We start from the raw sequence: 25,376 nt of genomic DNA, 5'->3' as shown, positions 1-25,376 counted from the left end.
TTAGTTATGTATATATGTGCTATGCATATTTATGTCTCACTATAAACAAACTTTTATGTTTGTTTTTTTTTTATGTAGCAGTTTGTTGTTGATTTCTGCCTTTGGCCAACCTCGAATTGTCTAATGCAATTTTGAGCAGCGCAAAGTCTCGCGCAAGTCTGTTGCGAATCTTATGCGCTGTTTGACCCTGGTGCCACCGCAACTCCTCCTCCCCCTCTCCGCTACCACTCTTCACTTGCCGCAAGGGGCATGTGGGTGGGGCCACAGCTTAGCCCATAAAATACGCAGCCAAACGTGGCAGGCAGCAAAAAAATAAATATTCTTTCCCATTGCAGCCTGTCGGGCCGAATCGCCTCAAATGTCAACTTCTTAACCTCCACTCAAAGTGTGTGTGTGGGTAGTGTGTGTGTGTGTTTGTAGTGTGCGTTTGTAGTGTGTGTTATTGTCATAAATCTTTTATATAAGCATTTTGCACAGACAAACACCGACGTCATATAAAAAGTTGCACTCGCTGCTCACATAACGCGTTCAACGCGACGCCGACGTCGCAGTCGCAGTCGCAGCTGCAATCGCAGTCGCAGTTGACGTCGCCAGCTAATTTTTATGATTGCTGCTGCTGCTGTGGCTGCTGCTTTTGCTACTTTTTTTGCATTACATGAAAATGACCTACAAATAAATTGAGCATTCGACGTGCTGAGTGCGTTGCCCAACATGACGGAGAGTAGATTCATAATACCCTGCAGCTGAAACAAAAGAGGGTATATTGCAATGCATTGCGGACACACGAGAGATAATGCCAGGGATTTAAATATTTAATTAGAGCTGACAGCATGCTTTGCTCGCTAACAGATGAAATGCATCTTTCGAATACCCTGTATATAGAAGAGAGGCAAATGATGGGCATGTTGAAACTTTAGTTATATATGAGGCATACTAAAATATAAAGAGGATGTGTTAGTCTTTTATAAGTTTTTCAAACTAGTTTTTTAGCTACTTTCGATACATTTCGATGCCAAACAGAGGTTCGATCTATTTATTTATTTCAGAAATAATTAATAATGCGAATTAATTATTTTTGAATTTAGTTGAAATCATACAACTATACAACTATTTATTTATTTATTTTTTTTTTTATATTTTTCAATTCTAAAAATATTTGGAAATTAAAGTAGGAAAATTTAATATTTTTATTGGGTAGAGAAGCTGCTAGTCGCATACGACCAATCACAGGGCGTGCTCTAGTCAATAATGCTCTGACTGATTTTATTTATATTATTGAATTACATTTGGAATAAATATTCTATTATATGACAAGTGAATGGAATTAAGACAAGTCTCTCTCTAACACACACACTCTCTCTCTCTCTCTATCTCTCTCTCTCTCTCCCTCTCTGTCGCTCTTTATGCAACCCTTTAGCAGACAATTTGCATTAATAATTTAATTGAAGAACTTGTTAGATTCAATATTTAAACGCTGCTGCAGCTCTGAGAATATGACAAATAATACAAATGCAGATGAATATGAATAAATGCAAATGCAATTACAACGTGCACAGTGGGGCAAGAGGAGCTGCAATTGATATGGGCAGCCGGTTCAAAAATAGAAACGGGTGTGCACACACACACGCACACACACATGTACACTGACTGCACATGTTTGTTCCAGCCAGACGTATTTACATAAGATGAACGCATACATATGTACATAGGCAAGACTTTAGTGCGCTTACTTATCAGACAGACTGTGAGGCCAGCTATATGGCCACAGCCAAAGTGGCTCGCAGATAAAGTTTCTGTCTAAAAATGGCTGAAAACCCAAAAGACACTTGACTCGAACTATGTCATAGTCATAGTCATAGTAGTAATTAGATTATTTTTCGATTATATATATGTAGGGGTTTGTATGTATACAAACTAGAATCTAAGATTAATAATTGAAAATTGTTTTGCCCTGCTCGCAATTAAACGTGTCGCGCTCTAGCCTATTGAAATCATATCAAAATTAGCTCATTTACGTCACTACGTTAAATTTATAGCTATTATGTTTTAGGAACAGAAAATATAAGTACTTTTATATACCATGTTGTCATATTTAAAACTTGAAAGACTAAATTAAACTTCTTTTTTCAGATAGTAAAGTATAAGTTACTTGATGAAAAATCGTAATGGCAGATGAAAACAGCTTTGAAAATAAATGCTTGAAAACCAAAAATATTTAGGTTTCATTAGAACTCGAATTCATATTTTATTTACTATATTTATTGTTTCTTATTTAAAGTTTTTATTTTTTATAAAACCATTCTTATTTTTTCATACTTATTTTCATACTTACATTCTGTATTTTGCTTTACATACAGAAATGAATATTTTCATAAAGCTATAAACTTGGCTCTTTTTCCTCTTCTCTTATCACATCGCATCCTTTTCATCACATTAAAGAGCTTTAATATTAATCTTGACTATTTCTATCGAGTCAAATATGAATGAATTTCATATTAATTGACATCTTTCGTGCCTCTAAATCTGATCTTTACTTTATCTCAAACATCTCTGACATCTCTTTATTGAATATATCTATCAATAACAATTGTAGTTTACATTACTCTAACTGGAAAGTAAGCTGCAAAATGTAGTTCGCACCTTTTCGCATCGAATGCAAAATGAGTTTCCTTAGCTAATTGGCTGAAAGGCTGTTTGGGCCGGCTGTAACAGCCAGATTTTGAGATTTTATTAATGGCTGAATAGTGTTTACAATCGCGACGGCTAGACATTTAATAGATCGATTCGAGTACACATAACACCCGACAGTCACAACAAGTCTGCCCCCGTCGAGACGTGACGAAACGTGCGCATTTTAATGCCACTCGCCGATAAGACTAGGAAGCCTATTACGCAGATTCTACAGAGCGTCCAAGCCCCACCTCGAAGCCCTCAAGTCTGACCAAGGGGTATTAATAGTTCCTATTCCAAGTACCAGATGTCTGGCTGGTCTCTCTCTCTCTCTCTCTCTCTCTCTTTGTCTCTTTCCCTCTCCCTTTATCACTCAGTCTCAATCGCGCTCTCGTTCGCTCCGGCAGCTACTCAATGGCTTTCAGCCATGCATTCAACTATGACTGAGTGTTCGAGTACTTGCGCGTCTCACTGTGTCCATGTGCTGAAAAATCGAATAAATATAAATATTTGCAAACTGAGAACACGATTTTACTATTTGTTTACAGACGTAATCAATATTGGAATTCAAATATGTATAAAAAAAAAAAAAAACACACATAAAAACAAAGCGACTGCTTAACTGACGCTCAACGAATATACGAATACACTAGCTCACAGATTACTCAGATGGGATACAGATGTCTTTAATTATTATACAAATTGCAGAAAATCGGCTTATGAATTAAACCAAACACTAAGAGAATGTATCAGAAAAATACTAAATACATTATATATTAACTAAGAAATACAATACAGTCTACATTTTACTATTTCATATTTCACAATATACTACTTTGACCTAAATCGCCAGTTTATTTAATATATATTTCCTACGTCAAGATTATAGTGATTAGCTAATACTACTGTTTGGTACAAGAAAAATAGCAAATATAATATAGACTCATATTTATTAGTTAATGTCAATTTATAGCTAATTCAAGATTTAAGTTTCCTAGGGCTCCAGTTAAAACTACCCGAGTTCACATAGTCAGTTGGGGATATAAGCTAGCTTTTACTGATCTGATTCCATGTTCAGATCAATGATGTAAGTTTTTATCTACAGAGATATCTCTAAGCATAATCAATCCACAGACTAATCTACATCCGATATATCCGATATCTATCAGTCTCTACTGCTCCTCCTCATATCTCTTAAGGTATGCATTGTACCCTCAACCTCCCTGTGGATAGTGTATCAATGTATTCAGCAGACACCATAACTATATCTGAATATTTATGAGTTGCCGTCGTGCAAGTTGTTTCAATGTTGTTATTGCAATTCTATTCTAACGACTATCTCAGGCGTTATTATTTTATGATCGAAGCCTATGCAAAAATGTGCATTGAGTCGACTTGAAGTCTCCGATAAATGGCCGGCAAGCTCGTGCGATAGAGAAATTATATGTATAGATAGGCTTCTACTGCAGTGGGGCTGTGCTATTTTTATATAGAGAAATTAGCGCCGTCCCATGGAGAAGCCGAGCCATATCTGCTCTACATAAATAAATAAATTTAATTGTGCTTCACTCTGTCAAGTCATGCACGTAATTTCATCGATAAGTCCAAGCGAAACTGTAAACTGAAAAAATGAAAACTGAACACTGAGCACGGAGCACTGAAATAAATGCAATATCATTGTCTTCGTTTGATTGAGACACGACTTTTGTGCGCTCCCAAATTGCCCTCGTCTGGCCTAAATGTGCATATCATGAGCCGATTAGATGGTAAACAAAATGATAATGGCACAAACATACATACATGTATGTTTATATATTTCTACATATTTATATGCATATAGAAAATGTTATATATTTATGAGTATAATAAATTAATGAAAATTGCGCTTTCCTATACGGAGACAATGCTTTTATTATGTAGCCAATATTTATATTAAAAAATTTTAAATAATAATTTTGCATAGATCAAGAGATTAAATACATAAGTGTATATTCAACTCATTTATAAAACAAACAATATATTTGTTAATGTAAAATTAATAATAATATAATTTTTATGGGTATGTTAATAATATTAACTAATATTAACAATATAACAATAATATTAACAATATTATTAACTTAATATTGTTTCGATAAAAACACAAATTAAAAATGTATTTTTTATATTTAATATAAATAAATAAGTAGACCAAATATATATACATATATGTCAATATCTATTTTATTTTATATTTAAATACAAATGTAAATGTATATGGATTTATTTATTTATAATGATTTATTAATAATTTTACAAAAAAAAAACTGCTTAACATACTCTTAACATTATATACTTACAGAAACTTGAAAAAACTAAGCTTTAAAACGATCTCCAATTTAATGAGCATAATTTAATTAGCAACAGCAACATCCCACGCCGCCTGCAAAGATCCACTGGACCTTCAACATCGCTAGGATTGAACCCCAAAGACACTAAGTAAAAATGTAAACATCAATGTAAAGTTAACATAATTTGCTAATTCTTCTACAGCATCCTGCTAATTGCAAATGATAATATATTTATTTTAATAAATTCTAAATTGTATGTTAAAACAAAGCAAAACAACTAACTGTTTGAATATGCAATATATATATACTATATATGCAAAAAGAAATGTATACAGTACAATAGAGATCAAATGTCTTTTATCTTTATATATAATATATATACTATATTTGTAACTATATACGATAATTAAAAACTGTAATTCGTTTCCAACAAGGAAAAGCTTTCACCGCTTAATTAACATTTACTTAACAGCCTGTTGACAGACTCAGCTCACTATCGTAAACTTTAATTTTATTTGTGACTAATTCAAGCATATGTATATACTATATTATTTGATCTTTAGGTTCAAGATATTATTCTGTTATTCATTTAGTCAACTTTGCTTTATTACTCATACGCTCCGTTGGCTGCCTGGGGAACAGTTTCATAGATAGCGCCACTCATCGCATTTCGAAATGAAATTGAATCTTAAAGCATAATAAAGCGTCAAGTTAGGTTCAAATGTTTATTAATGTGAAATAGAAAGACGAATTTTCAGTTTTATTTAACGTTTTATTTATTTGTTTGATGTTGTTTTCGGGTCTCGCCTTTTGCATATTTTAATATTTTTTATTGCGCGACGATGGCAACGCCGCGACGGCCACACCTTCAAACAGTGCCTACACACACACACACACACACACACACACACACACACAGAGCCCGGCAGTAGTAGTAGCCAGAGCTAGACGACATTTTGTCGCTGCTCCAGGTGTGTTGTTTATACCCAAAGTAGGCAGTGTGGCGCGGAGCCAGCCGGAGAGGGGAGGGTCGGCAAAGGTGTGCTACGGCTGCTCAGGTAATATTCTGTATTTGCATAGCAATTTTGGTTGTATGTCGTTTTATGTCTGTTTACTTTTGAGTTTTATGCCCATATGCGAAAACAAGAGCGCCAAAATAAATAAAATCATAAAAAACAGGTTCGAATGAAGCGCTGAAATGACATGACTTGCAGACACCCTATAAAATTGAAAACTTATTAAAGTTGAGTGTGAATTTATTATCTTATTAGAGTTTTATGAACTATACTTTTAAGTAGCTGATAAATCGAAGAGAAAATTTGTCATGAGCATTGCTAGACAGTTTTAGGATTTACATTTGTTGTCTTTGTTAAGAGTTCTTACATAAGAATCTACAAACTTTAACATATTTATCTCCATGTAAGGGGTATCTTTATTAAACCAATTGTCATCTTGCTTGCAAAAGTTAACAAGAGGAAGTTATTGTGAGTAGAATAACAGAATTAAAATTATAAGATTATATTATTTACAAGTGGCTCAAACTCAGGCAAGTATTATAGATTCACATAAGGAACTCAAACACATAAAAGTTCTATAGTCTAAGATAAGCAGCTATCAGCAACATATATTAACACTCAAGAGTCAGTTTAAGCTAATCAGAGAGTCAATTTTATCTAGAGCTACTTTCAATCTCCCTTAGGACTTCTACGCTGGCATATCCCTAAGCGAATGCTGTGCCACTTTCAGCATACCCTTCCATAGGGTATGCGCTACACGTAGACTTAGCCCATTTATTCCCGTCCGCTTCTATTGCCAGCCTTATGAAACTTGACCTAGCCGACAATGGCGGCTTTATCAGTGCCGCACGCGTGCCGCCGGCTGCTGGGGTGTGAAATGCCGACGGCTGGGGTGTTGGAGGGGGCTAAACTGGGGAGCGACTGCGACATAGAGAAACTATCCAAGGCCTAAGCAGACAGCAAGCCTCGGCCTCTACCCTTACCCCGCCTGCAGATCGTTTTTATTTATAGAAGTAATCAAAAATTCAACGCGAAATCAATATTTGACATGGCGTTTACTTTAACTGCCCTCCAACTGCACCGCGCCCACCGCCTCTTATTATTTATTGCGTTGAAAAGTTTCATTATCAAAAATTTTGCTCACTTTTTTGTGTCTCTGTTTTCTTTTCTTTTTTTTTTTGTTCAATTTACATAAGGCAACGTCTGTTGTTGCAACTTTGTTGCGGCTGTAGAGGAGCAGCGGGAGGGGAGCACTCAGTGGCAGCTGGGGAGTTGGTAGCTCGAACTGCGGCTGCTGCCGTTGCTGCTGCTGCTGTTGGTGAAATGTAACCAAAAATAGCAACAGCAGCAACAATGACAGCAAATGGCAGTGTAAAAGTTTTTTGTTGATAGCAGCCAAGTGGAAGACAGTGGAACTGACTCACAAATGCCACACGAAAAGGCCAATGCGTGCGCCTCCTGCTTAGAAAGTTGCCTCGAGATGCTTGCTGATTTATCAGCTGTTCCCAAAACTTGTCAATTGGCCAAGGAATTGGAAGAGCCCTCAGCACACATTTGCCAGATAATAACTTTATTTTTTTTTTTCTTTTTTTAAACTCATTGCAGAATGAGAAAACACATGTTAAATAAGCGGGGAAATGCGTCTTATGAAATATTAAGCATACGCCATGTATAATATGGACAATAAATATTCAAATTTCGTTATTGAGACTCGAAAAAATAAATAATATGTAAATATAATAAATTAAATGCATGTTAAATAAGTACAGCTGAATAAGATATAAATATTTAGCTGATTAACATTACGCATACGCCAAGTAACCGCTACATAAAATTAAATATTTATAATTTTAATCAATTAAGCGTAAATATATAGAATATATTGATATAAAAATATCTTGTAGAAATAATAAAAAATTGTACAATGATGAAATACAAATTTTTGATTAATATTATGTATACGCAAAGCAAGCCTAACATAAAAAATAAGACAACTCATATGAAAATACATTTAGAATAAATAATTGATAATAATAAAATATTATATAATCAAATACTTCTAGCTAATTAGCTGATATTATTATTATTATATTATTATTGTAGAATAATAAAATTTAAACAAAATAAATAACAACCAAAATTATTTTTAAACTCTTTATTATAAACATTAGTAACAAAAATGTTATTGAACTTTTTATTATGATTGAATATTACGCATACGCAGGGTCAGCGCAAGTAAATAAAAAAATAAGTGTCTTTGAATGAAGTGAACAAACAAATAAAATTATATTTATACTAAATAATTATAAAATGAGATGAAACATTTATTGTTGTTTGATTAAAAAGGCATCTCAAAAATAAAAAAAAAAATTATTTATTATAGTTGCAATCAATTCAGCTTAAAATTTGATAAGCATACTGAAATATATGTGTTGACAACATTTAAAGCAATTGAATGCAATTTTTATTGTTGATTAATTATGATAATGCGTACACCGTGTAAATCAATAAAAATTGTTGTTTTCATATGAATTTTAATAACAATGAACAGAAATTTTGTCAAAACAAATAATGGAAATCAATTGAACTTTTTAGCTGATTAATTATAATGAACACAATGAGTGCAGAAAAACAATGTGTTACACTCATTCGCGAAACTGAAGTGAGTATATTGGTATTGTAGTCAGGTAAAACTGCATCTTCTACACTCTTAGACCTAGAACTCAAAATTAAATGAGTATTTCGTAGTCGGTAATGCCCGATAGAAAAATATTAAATACAAATATTAAATTATATATGTTTCTTGGCTAATTATTATAATAAAAGTGCAATAACCTAACTATTATTAAGCATACGCAATGTAGTAACATTTTAAGTGTGTTTTTGTTAACTCTTTGTAGAAGATATATTTGTTTTTAATTATTATTTAGTATCGACTATAATTTGAAGCAATTAACTCAACATTAAAGAGGCAAAGCTTAATCATAAAACACAAAATACTACAACTAAATGTGGCTCCAACCCGGAACCTTGTTTGAATGCGTTTTTTCTTACATTTTAATTAATTTACGATGTTGGACAAATTTCGTTTATAGCCTTGGTAATTGTGTGTGTGATTTGCCCCACTGTGCGACTAAACAGTGCAGCGGCAGCGGCAGCGGCAGTGGCAAAAACAAATGCCATGAAAACATTTTAAAATTCAAATCAACGCGATTTTTGTTGTTTCCTTATATTATTTTGCACAGTTTTCAGAGCTGGCGCAGTTTTGTTTTGTGTTTTCTGTCTTTTCGCTTTATTTGTATTTTTAGTTGCTTCTCTTTATTTTATTTTATTTTGTTTTTCATTTTTATTTTATTTAATTTTTTTTTTAATTTCTGGTCACGTATTTGTTTTGTTTCATTTTTGGAAACAATATTGTGCCACGACAATAACACCAGCCAGCCGAGTCGGGACGTGTCCGGGTTAAAAAGAGTGGGAATTGAAGCTAAAGCGACGCATGGAGTTGGAGCTGGAGCTGGAGTTGGAATTGGAACTGGAACTGAAACTACAGTCGAGTTTGCGGATGGTCTGCGGTTTGCAGTCGCATTTGGTTTCGGCTCTGGGTTGCTGTAATGTGAGCCAATTACTGGGCGAGGATTTTGGAGCACATTGTCGTTTGGCCAAGTGCTTAAAGGTTTAGATGGAACAATGATTCCAGAGTCTCGAATAGTTAATACCCTACAAAGTACAAACTGTCAATTTTAAATATACCTACTCCACTTTGGAATTAAGTAGTATGTTCTATATCGAAAAGAATCATATGATATAAAAAAATAAAAGAATTTATTATGTTATTATGATAATTTTATATAGCTTTAATACTAAGTTTACTTTTGTATATGTAATAATGGACAGATAGGCAGATGACTAGATGGGATATCATCTAATCACAAAAAATAACTTCAATATCAACAGAGTTCACTGAGTTAGAGTAAAATTCTGTGACACACAACACACAGGGGGACTTGGTTATCCAATAGATAATTATCATTATGCCATATATGTATAGGCGGAACTTAAGAAATGAAGAATGAACGAAATGAAATCAGCTCAGCTCTTGTTATTTATCGCTCTTCTATGCACTTCTCATAAATTTAAATGAGGCTCTATTAAGTGTTCAGCCCAGTTAATTTAAGCCTTTTCCTATATTACATCATACCCCACACTGGCTTAGCACTGGGTATACACAGCTGAAAGTTATTTTCGCGCAGCCAAAGCACAAATATTTGTCGGTCTTTATATTTGATATCCCTCCACGCTGAGCATCTCATCTCAGCTCCACAGCATCCACAGCCTGGGCATCATACTATAAATCGTCCTTCTATTATGGCATTCACATTTGCAAAATGCGAATACGTGATCTTCGCATTATAATTACTCTTCAGCTTTTGCAGCTCTCCAGCTCTCCAGTTCTCCAGTTCTCCCGTTCTCTCCAGTTGGCGAGCTCCTTCAAGTTTTCGCCTTTGTTTTTTCTGCTCTTCTTTCGTTCTCAGTTTTTTCTTATTTTTTCGGGGCATATAATTCTTAATGGCCCTGGCACATTTCTCTGCCATTTCGTGCATTTAATGATTTTGACTTTTTTCGCTTTACTTCTCCCATTTTTTTCGGTTTTATTTTCTGGGCAATTTGATTTGAATGCTGTGCTATCTGGTGCTATTGTTCGGCTTCTCAGCCATTATTAGTCCCATGATTTTAATGGGCCTTTAATTATTTCTTATAATTTTAAAGCTATTATGCCAGCCATGAGACAGCTGACAAAACGAGAAAATGAATAAAAATATGAATAGTTATGAATGCAAAAAATAACAAAGATAAAAAATAAATAAAAAAATAAGACTCCATAACTTGTCTTTTAAGCTGGGGATTATTTTTTATAAGTTGAACTTCATATGACTTTTTTGGAGAGCTAATAAAAGCTTTATATGTGCAGAAAATAATATGTTTTCAGACAGTTTTCTATGGTCCTATAAAGTTAAATAATAGATAATTTGGGCAGAAGTATAACTTAATTAGATATTATTATCAAAAGCTGAGAAATTATTATTCATAGTCTGAAAGCATTTGAAAATGTTATTTAAGGTTTATTGCTGTGCACGTGTGCGCAAAAGGCATTAGAAGGCGTGGCCAAGCCCATATCTGGGTATTTGTATTAGGAATACCTGCGATGTAAATGTAATTCGTCTGTTTGTCTATACAATGAAACAAATAATTATTTAAATGATTAATTTAATAAGAACACTTATATAGAATTAAGCAATATATTAAAAATAGAAAGAAATTTATTAAATTAAATTATTGAAATAGTCACGAATTTATTTCAAAAAGAAAAATATATATTATATACAAAATAAACAGGCTTGAATTAAATAAAAATAATTATTTACAAAATAAGAAACGAAAAATAATTTTAAAAATATTGAAAAAATATATATTATCCCAAAATTAATTTACAAATTTATTAAAACAATTTATTGAAATATTGACATATTTATATCAAAAAGAAAATATTATAAACAAAATAAACAGACTTGAATTAAATAAAATAATTACAAAGAATATAAGAAACAAAATAAAAAAATACTTTAAAAAATAAAAAAATAAATATTATTCTAAGAGAAATTAATAATTTAAATTAAAGTACTTTAAAATATTAAAATATTAAGTAAACTTTAATTGAACTGATTAATTTAAACTCCATTTTTACTTGAGCAACAAAATAATTGATAAGTAAGTGATTCGGACACTTTGTAATATGCCAGCTTTAGGTAGAGTTATAGATCCTGCATTAAACTGAAGTCGCAAAAACTTTAAGGCCAACTGTGTGCGCTGTTAACTTGGCCAACTGCTTGGCCCGCCTCCGCATTACCTTTAGCTGCCGCTTGCTGTCCCATTAGAGCAACAAATTAGCTGCAACAGCAGCCCGCCTTCTTCCTCGTCTGCTATTGCTATTGTTATTGCTGTTGTTGTTGTTGTTGTGGCAACATCCGCTGGGGCAGGTGGCAGGAGGCAGCTTTGTAATTTACGAGCCAGCAATCGCAGACGACTATCGTAATAGCTGGTAACAGCATTTGTGCATTTTGTTCTGCCATAAATCATATTGGTAATGCAAGTTCTGCAACAACAGTCGACTCGACTCGACTCGAGTTGATAGTCGTCCAGCTCCCACCTCCCTCCCTCCCTCCTGCCTGTATCTTTCTCTAGCCTGTATCTCTCTCTCTCTCTCCCTCTGTGCCATTTCCGATCCCTAGTCTTAACTCGTTTGCCCTTTTCAGCCAGCACTTGGACAACATTGTTGAGCTTGCGTCTGCGACGCAATTTCTTGACTCACTTTTCTCGGCGCCTCCCCTCCCTGTGCTCTACAACACTTTTGGCTAATTGATTTACAACACTTTTCCAACCTTTCCCAATATCAAATGCGAAGCTATATGGTATGTGTATATATGTATGTCTGTGCTGTAGTTGTATATAGTATGTATATCTTCTGCTTTTTATCAACCTCTCTGTAGCTTGCTCAACGCTTCATTGTGTGACAATCGCTCTAGAGTTGTGTAGCGCTTATCAACACTGTACATGGCACTATATATATATATTATGTAAGTGTGTGTGTGTATGTGTGGAGTGGGTTGGCTCCCTGGGGCCACATCGGCTGTTTGCAAAAATAATTTATGGCAAACTGTTGATTGTTGACATGGGGGACCCAGAGCTCAAGTTAAAGCCTCGCATACACACACACATATATATCTATGTGTTTGTGCGTGTAGAATTTATCATTAGTTTTATATATGTATATACATATGTATAGTATTTGATGTTGCTTTCAGCTTCGCGAAGCGAAACCAAAACGAAACGCGACGAGCAAAACAAAAGCCCCCCAAAAACACAAACGACAGCTGGGGCTTCGCTTCGCCTGCCCGTTGATGGCTGCTTTTCAAAACACATTGCGTCATTTACTGTACAGCCCGCTCCCGCCTCTGGTCGCCCCCCCCCCTCCCTCCCCGCAGTGGCTCCACATCCAACGCCTCGCCAGACGATCGCAGCCACATCGAAGCACGTTGCTCTGACGCTCGCTTCCTAGAAAAGCGACACGAATTCTACGAATTAGAAATCTATGTACTCGATACTTGCACATGGGGTAATGGCATCTGGTACATCGATACTATATAAGGCATATATATCTGTGAGTGTGTGTGTGTGTGTATACCCGATATTTCTGTGTGCGCCGATATCTGCGATACTATATATACTACTATATACAAATCGAAATGCTTGCAATTGCGACTGTAGCAGCCCGAGCTGTGCATTGACTTTGCTTGCTTGTGAAGGCGTTTTCAACTAGGGCTTCCACGGATTGGCGCGACTTGCAGTTACCCCTTACTGTCTCTTCTTTATGTTACTGTTAACTATAGTATAGTTAATACTGAGTTTAGTTGAGCATTTACATTTCAATATATACTTAAACTACTTTGTATGTTTTGTTTCCTTATCAATTTACTTTTTATCATGTATCAATGGGTAAACAATAGAAAAATGTTGACTCACATAGCTACCCTGTAGTTTTCTTTACATATTTTACATGAGTTAATTTTATGAACTTTTTATATAAATATTATATTTATTCAGCATTTCAATATCTCTATTTAAACACTTCAATTATGTACAAATATTAGTTACCCTGTAATTTTATACATTATGTTGTAAGCACATCTAGTTTTTATTAAGACAAAATTAGATAATTAAAATGCTTAATTTTAATCTACACAAGCTTAAAGTTCACAAAATGCGCGACTAGCAGTTACCCTGTGCTAATTATATGATGTATTATGTTCTATATTGTATTCCATGTACTTATGTATATCAGTCTTATTTTATTCATTTATCACATTATTTATAAATCAGTGCATTGCTCTCACAGCGAATAGTAAAAGTGAACGACCAGCAGTTACTCTGTAGTCATATATATTAGGTATTATCTCTTTATATATAAATATATGTATGTATTTTCTTCCTGTCAGCATCTCAATTAGTCTTTCTAATCTGCTATCACTCAAATATATATTGTGCTCTGCAAGATCTCTCTTATAGTATAGTAAATATTCATCAAAGCTAATACTAAATGTACGACTAGCAGTTACCCTGCGGGCTTACATATAGCGTATTATCTCTTCATTTATTTTGTTCCTGCCTTTTTCTCACCTATTCTCTCAAATCTCTAATATTTTGCAACATCTGTCTTAGATTACTTTATACTATAAATATATTCTCTGTTTCTGTGAGTGAATATAGTTCTCCTGAAAATGATATATCATAGATTATATATTATCGCATTCAAAGAAAAAGGCTCAACTCTTATTTATAGCTTTTTTATATTATTTAGTTTTTTACGTTTTCTTTTTCAGTAAATCTCTTCGATTGCTCCCTGTAGGAGCTCTTCATTGCCTAGCCTTGAACCAAATACATAAAAGCTTCTTATCGCCAAACAATTATTTTCCGCTCTTATCAATAACTAGACAATTAATCACAGAAATTGATATGCAACGTAAAATACCCTGTAATTGATCGGTATATGGGGTATAGAAGCCAGACCGAGCAATTCTTGTATATATTCATATCTGATTTGATTATATTTATAGCTAAGCCTATATATATGTATATGTATATGTATATCTCATATACATATATGTACATTGATCTATTTCTTTATAGTGTTTCGCCTTTTGTTTTTCTGTAACCTTTGTTTTTGCAATTAATATTTTTGAATGTTTCAGACGATTCTGCCTAGTTCTTCGTTACACTTGAGAGCATTTCTGATTTATGATGAAAACAAGCAACAATATTCGATGTCATTCACGCCCCGAGCGAAACAAACGAACTCCATTGTGTGGCTTGCCCCAAGCCCCATGCCCCACAGTCCAGAGCCAGCAACAGAACACAAATTAGGCTTTTGTAGAGAGCTCGTTCATGAGTGCCACATATAATCGTATTACAAATGCGCAGTAAATAGAACTTTATTCGATACGTACAGTTCGTGCAATAATCGAGGAGCGAACTAGTTCGAACCAGTTTGTGTGAGAACCACACAAATGTTTTCATACTATTGGTAGAATGAACCATGTTTCAATAAATACCAAATTATATTAGCTTCAAAATGCTAGATACCAAAAACCAATAGCACACGCAGGAAGTAGTTAAAAGTCTGATAAGTATTTTAGGCTATATATATATATATATATATATATATATATATATATATATATATAATCAAATTAACTTTCATTAATCACTGTCAATATTCAGCAGGGATCCTGCTAATAGAATCTTCAGCTTTATTCGTTTTTATTTTCATATAAAGGAAATAAATCCTATATCATTCAACTCAGTTCCATGAACTAAATCCCAAGGATGTATATATATTATTATTATTATAATATATATATCATCATGTACTCATCATGTATACTCACCATATTTATGTAGCCCAACCCATTGCCTTATAGAAAAACTTTTCGCACTCAAATATTCATTTCAAAATGAAAAAAAAATAATTCAACAGTTTTTATTAGTTAACTTTTCTCAATTCAAAATAGTTTTCAGTAACAAAAATGTAATAGATACTTAACTAAACAAATATATATATTTGCATATATATTCATATTCAATAAATGTTTTTAATTTTAATTTTTATGTACAGAGCACTTTAAGTTCGGAAACATCTGTAAGTATATATACTATATACTATATATATAGTATACATTTATAGCATGTGTTTCACAAAACATTTTAATTAAGTTTACAGTTTTTTGTTGCTGATTCAACATGGGCACTTAAAGTATATACAACTCAAACATATGTATGTGTATATATTATATATATATCGATTCATTAATGCATAAGATAACAACTCTTAATTGACTACAAAATAAAGGCACCTGAGTTCAAAGTGTTATTGCCAAATGTAAATAAGGTAAACAAATAAAAATAAAAATAAAAAATTAAATATATATATACACATATGATATATGTATGTATATATGAATATATTCAGAAAAATAAGGTAAATTGTAAATTATTGAATTCATTTTAATTAATGGTATGTTGACTCTATATATGTATGTATTGTATTTATGTTTGTATGTTTGTATTTGCAACTGACTGTTTTGATTGACTAAACGCTGATATGCATGTCTATATAGTATATCATATATTTATGTACAGCTCTCTATATTTATTATTTTTACGTGTTTCATATAAAAGTACTTAAATGGTCTTTGTCCCTGAATGAAATGCGCCTGGCTTATTAATTGTTATCCAAAAATAACCCGCCCCTAAACTACGCTTAGAATTTGTTGGCTCTTGTTGCTCTTATTTGCTGACTAGTGCGTTTTCTCCTACTCTCTTGCGCTCTCGCTCGCTCTCTCTCTTTGTCTCTCTTTCTCGCTTAACTACAGGTTGCCGGACTTTTGACTGCTCCCACTCCCAGTCACACCCAGTCTCGCCCACGCCCACTCTGCCCCCCTTTGGCTATTGCATTTTGTAGAGCTGCGGCGGCTCTTTGGAGGCCGGCATCCCCTGATCATAGTTGCCCAGCTCCGCTTCGTACAGCAAATTGTTGATCAGATGCTTGACGACTATCTTCGACTTGGGCGTCTTCAGTTTTCTTATGGTGATGGCCACGTACTCACCGAACACCCCATATTCATCCACATGGCTGTTGCCGGCCAGGCTGCTGCCGCTGCTCATTTTGAGGGGCGTGGCAGTTAGGCTGGATATGCCGCTGCTGCCAGTTGTGGCCAGATCCAAGGAGCTGCTGTTGTTGTTGTTGCTGTTGTTGTTATTAGTATTGTTGTTAGTGTTATTGTTGCTGTTGCTGCTGCTGTTGTTGTTGTTGTTGTTGTGGGCCAGAGTTGGCGAGCAGGAGAGATCACGACCACGATCACGTTTTTGTGCCATGTTATTGGAATGTTGTTGTTGTTGTTGCTGCTGCTGATGTTGTTGTTGTTTTTGTTGTAGCTGCTGCGGTTGTGCATGCCCATTGCCATTGTGGCTGCCATGGCTGAGATTGTGGCTAAAGTGTTGCTGCAGCGTATGAAATGCGATCTGATTGTGTGGATGTTGTTGTTGCTGTTGCTGTAGTTGTTGTTGTTGCTGCTGTTGCTGATGCTGATGTTGATGTTGGTGTTGCTGCAGCACTGTCGTCTGCCCCGTCGACTTGATGGGCGTCAGAGTTAATGCCCCAACCACGCCCCCAACAATGCCAACGCCCACGCCAGCGCTGACATCACAGCCATCGAGCTCATCCATTTGCGCTTTACGCTTGCGCGGATTATATGTCAGATCCGTGGGTTTGTAGTAGCTCGCGGAGAGAGAGAGCGGCGTGCTCGTCTGCCTATCGAGCATGCCCAGCTCTGGTTCGTGCTCGATCTGCAAGCGATAAAATATAGAAGCAGAGGGAGAAGAAGAAGGTGAAAAGGGGAACAGAAATTAAACAGTGGTTAGTAAGCTCTTAACTTGTGGGACAAGAAAATATAAAAAAGAGAGTACAGAGGGTATACTGACTTATCAGATTAAGGAAAATAGCAAAGATTATTTTTACATTTTATATAGGGTATACATTATACTTTTCAAATATTCTATAGGGTAAAGAGACTTATACATACATAATGTACATACATAGATTGTCCCTACAGAAAATATACAAAAATGCGTTTAATTGCTAAAAAAAAAATATACCCCTTTTTTCCACTTCTTACAAAATATCCCACTTAATTATCTTTTCTTATCAAAATTAAATTTGTATTATGCCAATATTCATGTACGTATGTATGTATATCTACATACATATGCACATAGACTAACTAAGCCCCACTACAATTCCGCTTATACAGGGTATTCGCATGCCCATTCTTTAAGTCATTTGCAATGCAATCAAAGATCAAAAGCTCAAGCACTCATACTTACAATTTCTGTCTTCACATCTTCGGCGCTGATATTGCAATAGCTCTCGCCATCCAAATCGGAAGAGGAACGTGTCTACGAAAGAGAGAGAGAGAGAACAAATCGTTAAGAATTGGCAAAGGCAAGAAATATGAAAAGACGGATAACTAACTACATAAAACATTAATAATGACAGTGTAAAGAATTTGTCAGACAAATAATAATAACACCAACAACAGTAACAACACCAACTAAATGATAATAGACAAAGGCGAAACAACAAAAAAGCATAAAGCAAAGAGAAAAACATATTAGAATAGTAATAAAAAATAAATAAACAAATGTGAGCAGCAGTCAAACTCACACACACACACATGCGCTCACACAGACAGTCTTTGCATACAGATGGCAGCGCGAGAGCCAGCGGCGATTAAATTAGTTGCGTTTGTCGAGACGGGGCTGGCGACGCGGCGAATTCAACATCGAAGTGGACCAACGAGCGGCCAGACAAGCAGACGAATAGACAGATGAAGCGAACGAATGAAAAAATCAAAACACAAAAACAAACGCAAAACGCAGCGCAGCAACTTGCTATAGTGAAGCTAATGCTGCTGCTGGTTGCTGTTGATACTGCTTAGGCGGGTCCATTGCCAGCGTAGCGGTTGTGGGTGGGCGGGGTGGTGCGCAGCTGTTGAGGGGCAGGGTCGCCGCAAAACGTGTAGCTGCCGATTTCTACGGCTGATGCAACACACAAATGGCTATGGCTATGGCTAACGTAGCAGCAGCAGCAGCAGCGACAACAACGGCGGCAGCAGCGAAAATCAAAGCCAGTTGACACACAGACAGGACACACACACGCACACGCACATACACTTGCACAACACACGTCGCTTATCAAGCGCAAGCGACGCAATAGCAGCGGCAGCGCCACAGTGACAAACAATGGTTAATTATTGCAATGGGCTCTGACGAGATAAATTGATAATGCATAATGCATCAATTGATTAATCAATAATATCGTAAAGATTGCAAATTCGTTTAATTTAACTTTCAATAGCGATTGTTTTTACAATTGCAGCGCAGGTTGCCGCCGCAGTGTTGCCACCTGATTAATATTTGTAAAATGTGCCATTGCGAGCAGTTCTAGCACAAGTGCAAGGCAAATTAGTAAGTAAAAGGAGTGAAAAGAAACGGTGTAAGCTCAAGTGCGGACATTTCGTGTCTTACTAAAAAGCTCGAGCCACTGTGCGCCACAGTTTGTAGCTGTTGCTGACGAACCGCTAGACACAGAGCCAGCAGCGACGGCGCGTGTACTGCGCTGCTGCTGCTGCTGCCGCAAAACAAGTCAAACCACTCACACATACTTGCAAAAGCACACATGGACACACACACACTATTACACTTTTACGCTCATTCTCGCTCGTATGAAAAGCAAAAGCTTCACCGGAACGGAACGTTAACAACAAACAAGAATAATCACTTAGTCACACCGATAAATACCCTACCTAATGAAAATGTTAGCAAATCAATGAGAGCATAATTATGAATGAAATAACAAATAATTATTATAATTATAATGCATGTTGTGTACATATTAAAATGTGAATGCACATGTATGTGCAGCTATGCATGTGTGTTTGTTGTACGAAAATGTGGTGAATAACATAAGACAATTAACTCTACAACAGTGTAGTGTATAGAACATAAGAAATGAGAAATAATATGCACAACAAAGTAAAATCAATAAGGAATAAGCAATAGGCAATAGGCAATAGGAGCTTACCACAGCAGCTGAGACGGCTGCAGCGGCCGTTGCTGATGATGCTGTTGCGTCGCTGCCGCTGCCATTGCCAGCACCATTGGAATTGCCATCTGAGGCTGCTGCATCGTCGTCCATATTGTGTTCCCGTTCCCTGACGTTAGCCGCGGCTGCGGCTGCAGCCACAACAGCAACGGCGGCTGCGACGCGAGCAGCGAAGTCTTCGTGCTGCTCAGCCTGTTGCTTGCCCGCAGCAACAGCTGTCAGCTGTTCCAAATCTAGGCTATGCATCAGCGTCAGTTTATCAGCTGCTTCCGAGTCCAGCAGCGCTGTCGACGCAGCCGGTTCTACGTCACTGTCAACGACGCCGTCCATGGCAGAGGCGTCGGCGTCCCGTTCCCCATCCAAAATGAAGCGAATTGCCTCATATGCAAACCACATGGGCTGATAGTGAACGCCTCGGCTGCGCCCGTTGATCACCTTGCCGTGCTCACGATGGAAGGAGGAGCGCAGCGATTTGATTTTCGAGCGAATCGAGCGAATTTCTGTCCCATATTTCTGGCTGAGCAGCTTGAGCGCCTCGTATTTGGTCTGCTTGATGTGATAGCCTTTGGTGTTTGGGTCCCAGAGCACGCGCTGCCGTCGATAATCCTCGATGAAGCCCAATATCGTGGCGCGCGACCATTCAATGCGATCCGCAGGCGAGGCCTGCGTCGACGGCGACGGTGACGGCGGCAGCGCTGCGGCGTCAGCAGCAATCAAAGCGATAGCATTGGAGTTGGCGTCGAGTTTGTACTGCGCTGCGCTGGCGCCACTGCTGGACATCGTGCGGAGAAAGTTAACGGTTAAAGGAGGCAGTGGTGATGCTGCTCTTGCTGCTGTTGTTGTCGTTGTTGTTGGTGTTGTTGTTGTGGTGCAGTGGGTGGTTTGTTGGATGGTGCTGGTTCGGTACGGTTCGGCTGGGTTGGATGGATGCGCGCGCGCGCAAGCGGCTGCCGGAGAGAGACAGTGTGAGTGTGTGAGAGAGAGAGAGGAAGGTAGCAAAGAAGGTAAACGCAACGCAACGCAAAACGCAACGCGACGTAAAAAATAAGCGTCCACAACACGTTGCTTTTGACTTTCGACTGAGGCGGCGGCGGCCGCGGCTAGCGGTTGTGTGGCAGAGGAAGCGTAGCAGCAGCAGCAGCAGAAGCAGTAACGGCAGCGGCAAGTGTGGCGGCGGCGGCGGCCAAACGGCAGCTCAGCTGCACTTTGTGCGAGAGAGCGCGCGAGTGTGCGAAGCACAGTGGTACGCGACCTAATTTCAATTAACCAAAATGCAAATTACTTGTGAAATTTAATTGACTATTTAAAATAAATTAATTAATAGAAAATAAATTAACAAATTATAATAAGATATATATGAATTCTTTTCAATTAAATTTTCCAAATTTCCTTTTATAGTAAATACATAAATTGTAAGTGTGAAAGTAAAGGAAAAGAAACAGTGTGCCTTGCAATATCTGTGTATAGTTATTTTAGATTTAATTATATTGTATTCTTCAGATAGAATAAGTGGTCAATCAATATACACATTTCATTTACCACGTGGAATTGGCTTTTGCTCACACACGCTTTTGGTTATCGGCACCACTGTGCGTCGTTGCTTCGTCCAAAATCAACGCAAAGGTGTGCGCGACTCAGTGTTTGCTGTTTGTGTTGGTGTGTGCACACGTACGGGCTAGCATGTGCGCAAGTGTGTACGTGTGCATGTGTGTATACGTGTGTCTGTGTCTGGCTCTGTGCGTGTATGTGTGCTGGTTGCAGCGGCACGCGGGGGCTTTTTTTCGCTCACTCAACGACTTGACGTAGCTGCTGCTGCTGTAGCTGTTGTTGTTGCGGCTGCTCTGCCCGGAGACCTGTTGGTTGCTCGCTTGATAATGCGACGCTTTGTTGTTGTTGTTGTTATTGTTATTGCTATTGTTGTTGTTGCTGCTGACTGTTTTGGGTTTTCTATTTGTTGCTGCTATCAGCTGTTTTATTGCATGTTGTTGTTGCCGCAATACATACGTGCGACGTGACGTTGCTGTTGCTGCTGCTGGTGTTGCCACTCGACGTTGACGTTACGATCCCCCGACACGTTCGTTGTTGTTTTCGCCGCTTCGTCGTTCGTCGTCGGTCGTTCGCTGTTGAAATCACGATTTGTACTAATTTCACATATTTAAACTGTGTGTGGCATGCGCGCTGCTCCAAACGGGCCAGTTGCTGTTGTTGTTGTTGCTGCTGTTGTTGTTATTGTAGCTGCTGCTGCTGCTGTTATTGTTGCTGCTGCCGCTGCTGCTGTTGGCCGTAAGTTCGTCACTTGGTTTTGTGCTCGCCTCACGCCCCCGCCCACCGCTACAAACACCTTCCATACTCGCTGCTGCTGTGGTTTTAGCACTTTTAGCACAGATCATTACCGCTACATCATAAGCTTTACCTAAAGCTTAGAATGCGGCGAAGGCGAATCTGTCTGGCATTCTTTTTCTGTGTCTGCAAATTTCGCCGTACCGTGTGTCACAGCATATTGAAGTTAGAAACAAATTTGTTATCGATTTCCGTCTGTTAAAACTTATGTTTTCTTTCTTGTTTATTTTCAATCTCTAGAATATCTGCAAATCAAACTTGTTATCTGTGTGTGATAGTGTATATGAATTTCGGTGCCTTTATCGTAATTTTTATTTCTCGTTTCTGTTCAGTTTCGCCCGTGTGGCGATCGTTGCTGCTGTTGCTGCCTGCTGCTGCTGTCGCTACCGTCAACGGCAACACGTTGCACAGTGGGCCCCGCTTCTGCGCATGTGACAAAGGCTGCCAAAAAATAGCTGACTAGCAAAGTGTAGCAAAGTGGCGGCCATGACGCTGGATAGGCTAGTGGCGTGTGCTCGTTAAAATGTTGGCTACAGCGCACATTGTATATTTAAATACATATACATTTCAACAAATGTATATATGTATGTAAGTGTGTATGCTTACGTATTGTATGTACGTCGCGATCTAAATGTTCGGTTTAGGTATACAATTTAATGTAAATAATTCAATTTTTACCATTACTTTCAAGTGCTTTGCCTTTGCTCCACTGTGCAACGGGCAGCTACAGCTGTAAATTTTGTTGCCGTCGTTCAGAAGTTGTTATCGTTGCCGCCGCCACCGCCGCCGCAGTTGGACGAAACTGAATAACAAAAACAAAATTCGCAAAAAGCTTCACAACGCGGTAACAAATTTTGCGAGTCAGCAGAATGAAAAAGAAACAAAAAAGAAAAGAATCAGAAAAAAAGGAATTGCATTTCACGGCAAATTTGGTTGTTTTTGTTAATCAAGGGGCTGGCTGGCTGGTCGTTAGCTTAGTTGTCGATTGCCAGGGGCGAGGGAGCTGGCAAAATCGACAGCGTCGCCGTCGCTCACGTAGGCAGCTTTGTTTTTGCATTTTGAGTTGACAACTTTGTTGTCCCGCTCCGATCGATGAACGACATTTAATTGTGCTCTCCCTCTCTGCCTATCATGGTGTTGCGCTCTTTCTCTCTCTGCCCTTCGCATGCAAGTCCTCACACGTGCAGGTTTTAATTTCGCCGAATTTTGTCGTCGTAAGGCAAATTCAAACACAGACACACAAAGGCATGCATTAACAGAGTTAGAGCTTGTGCATTTCGCAATGCATTCGCTCTCTCTCCCTCTCAGTCTTACTCTCTCTTTGGCTGTTTTACTTCATGTCACCTCTAATACTCACAGCATTTTAACATTGCGGAAGCTTTCGTGACTGCTTCTGCTTCTTACTTTAACTGCTCATTATCAAGCGCCGCTGTTGCTGCCGCTGTCTCTGCCTCTGCCTCTGCCACTGCCTCAGTCGCTGCTATCGTCGACTGTGGCAGCGACATGTTTGCCGCACCTACGATAACGGCATTAACTTGACTTAACTTAACAAACCCGATCCCCTTCCTGTGCCCTATTGAAATACCGCATAGCATCAACATGAGCCGCCGCTCACTCAGTGAAAGCAACGAAAATGCTGCGACTGCAACGCGGAGTGCGCCAGCAAAAATTAAATCTGAAATTGGCTCTGACTGCGCGTCAGTCGCTATTGCTACCGCTACCTTCGCTGTCATCGCTGCCAGCGCTTGCGTCGCTGTCAACGTAAGCAACGCAACGCGTCGCGCTGTGGCGCAAAGCTTTGCATTCAATTTTCGTTTCAAGTTGACAAATTGACGTTCAAAGTTGTTTGCGCAGCATTTCAGTTACAGTTTTAGTTTAGCTGCCTGCCTTTTCCGCTTCCCTCATTCCACTCGATTCTCCAGCCTGATGCCATTACCGTTGCAATCGCTACACACACACACACACACAAACACCCATATCGTTGCCTTTGTCAGTTCTGGTTCCTTATTATTTTTATGATTTCTTCACAATCTTTTTACGTCCTTTGGCTGCCTTAAAATGCAAGTATTTTAGTGTGTAGATGTGTGTGAGATGCGTATGTAAAACGAATACAGTGCACGACAAACGTTTGCGGAAAACTAGAAAAAGTAGAAATATTCTAATACTGTGTATTTTCAAGTAATACAAATTCACATATAAAATAATATCTATAAACAAATGTATATTATATTTTTAATAGTTTTCTAAATACATTTAACATAATATATACATATATTTAAAAATTGGTTATTTTTGGTTTTTATATGTTTTATTTTTTATATTTATATAAAAATACTTAAACGTATGCATTCCGCTGTGAGCCACTGTACGTAATAGAACGAGGTGCTGTGGTTCCTGTTGTTGCTTTTGCTTTTGCTGTTGCTGTTGCTGTTGCTGTTATTGCTTGTTGTCATTGCCAACTAAATTGCATTGAGCTGTCACATTAGAGAAGCAACTCGATATGCCAGTCGCTTGCATCTATCTCTCCCTCCCCTCGGCCCCTTTGCTTGCTCTCTTCTTCGTGCCTGCCACTCTATACTCAGCTGAACAGTTTTTATCAATCAACTTTGGAGGTGTTGTTGTCGCCGCTATTGTCGTGGTCGCTCTCCTTCTTATTCTTCGGCGTGTTGTTGTTTTTGCGATTTGTTGTTGCGTGCACTTTAGTTGAAATTGCTGTTGACGTTGACTGTGCAATACATATTTTTATTTTTATTCAATTTCAACGTCACTTGAACGTCGCTAACGACGTCGTCGTCGTTGTCGTCGTCCACGCTGTTGTCGATGCCTCTGTCATCATCATCATCAACATCATTATCATCATCATCATCGAGAACATCGGTTCGCCTGCTGTCTTCCTGCTGTTGGCTGTGTTTGTTTTTGTTTATTTCAATTATGCAGCGTCTATCGTTTATCGTTTATCGCGCCCAGCCAATTCAATTGGATAAGCCACGCAGCTGTTTAAAGTGCACTTCCTTATGGCCCGCATGCCCCCCGTGCCAACTGGAGTGAGCAACAATTCTCCAATTGGAATTGCAATTGCAATTCGTACAGCCGCTTGAGTGAACGTTTATTTATTTACTTATTTAGTTTGTGCAACTGATGCGTATCTCTGCTGCACTTGCATTTCGCACTCTGCTACTGCTTCGCTTCGCTCTAACGGGAAATCGCACTCGACGGACTGCGCTCAAAGGAAGTGCATTCGAATGG

General features: G+C 37.6%; 1 protein-coding gene and 2 long non-coding RNA genes across 6 annotated transcripts; 1 reads left to right on the top strand and 2 right to left on the bottom strand.

Moving 5' to 3' along the window:
• Positions 1-2,977: 2,977 nt before the first annotated feature.
• Positions 2,978-9,858, top strand: LOC149269392 (uncharacterized). The gene is made up of 3 exons (XR_016269879.1): positions 2,978-4,436; positions 5,012-6,058; positions 9,454-9,858. It is a non-coding gene; the product is annotated as an uncharacterized LOC149269392 (long non-coding RNA).
• Positions 9,859-11,460: 1,602 nt separating this feature from the next.
• LOC149269391 (uncharacterized) lies at positions 11,461-13,713 on the bottom strand. Its single transcript, XR_016269956.1, has 2 exons — positions 13,257-13,713; positions 11,461-13,126 (listed from the first exon to the last, which is right to left on the bottom strand). It is a non-coding gene; the product is annotated as an uncharacterized LOC149269391 (long non-coding RNA).
• Positions 13,714-15,829: 2,116 nt separating this feature from the next.
• On the bottom strand, positions 15,830-23,089 carry Dyro (Dpt-YFP repressor by overexpression). 4 transcript variants are annotated; one of them, XM_089466605.1, is made up of 4 exons: positions 22,809-23,089; positions 19,770-20,737; positions 18,011-18,082; positions 15,830-17,473 (listed from the first exon to the last, which is right to left on the bottom strand). In XM_089466605.1, the coding sequence occupies exons 2-4, from the start codon at positions 20,568-20,570 to the stop codon at positions 16,574-16,576; spliced, it is 1,773 nt and encodes a 590-aa protein (XP_089322731.1). In that variant the 5' UTR covers positions 20,571-20,737; positions 22,809-23,089; the 3' UTR covers positions 15,830-16,573. The 4 variants fall into 4 exon arrangements, with proteins under 4 accessions (XP_089322731.1, XP_089322733.1, XP_089322730.1 ...); XM_089466607.1 differs by having other exon boundaries at positions 22,815-23,089; XM_089466604.1 differs by lacking the exon at positions 22,809-23,089 and adding an exon at positions 21,795-22,134.
• Positions 23,090-25,376: the final 2,287 nt, after the last annotated feature.

Source organism: Drosophila arizonae, chromosome 4 (assembly GCF_054131065.1).
Source record: "Drosophila arizonae isolate 15081-1271.41 chromosome 4, UAZ_ARI_1.0, whole genome shotgun sequence".
Taxonomy (NCBI): Eukaryota; Metazoa; Arthropoda; class Insecta; order Diptera; family Drosophilidae; genus Drosophila; species Drosophila arizonae.
This window is presented reverse-complemented; position numbering and strand designations above follow the sequence as displayed.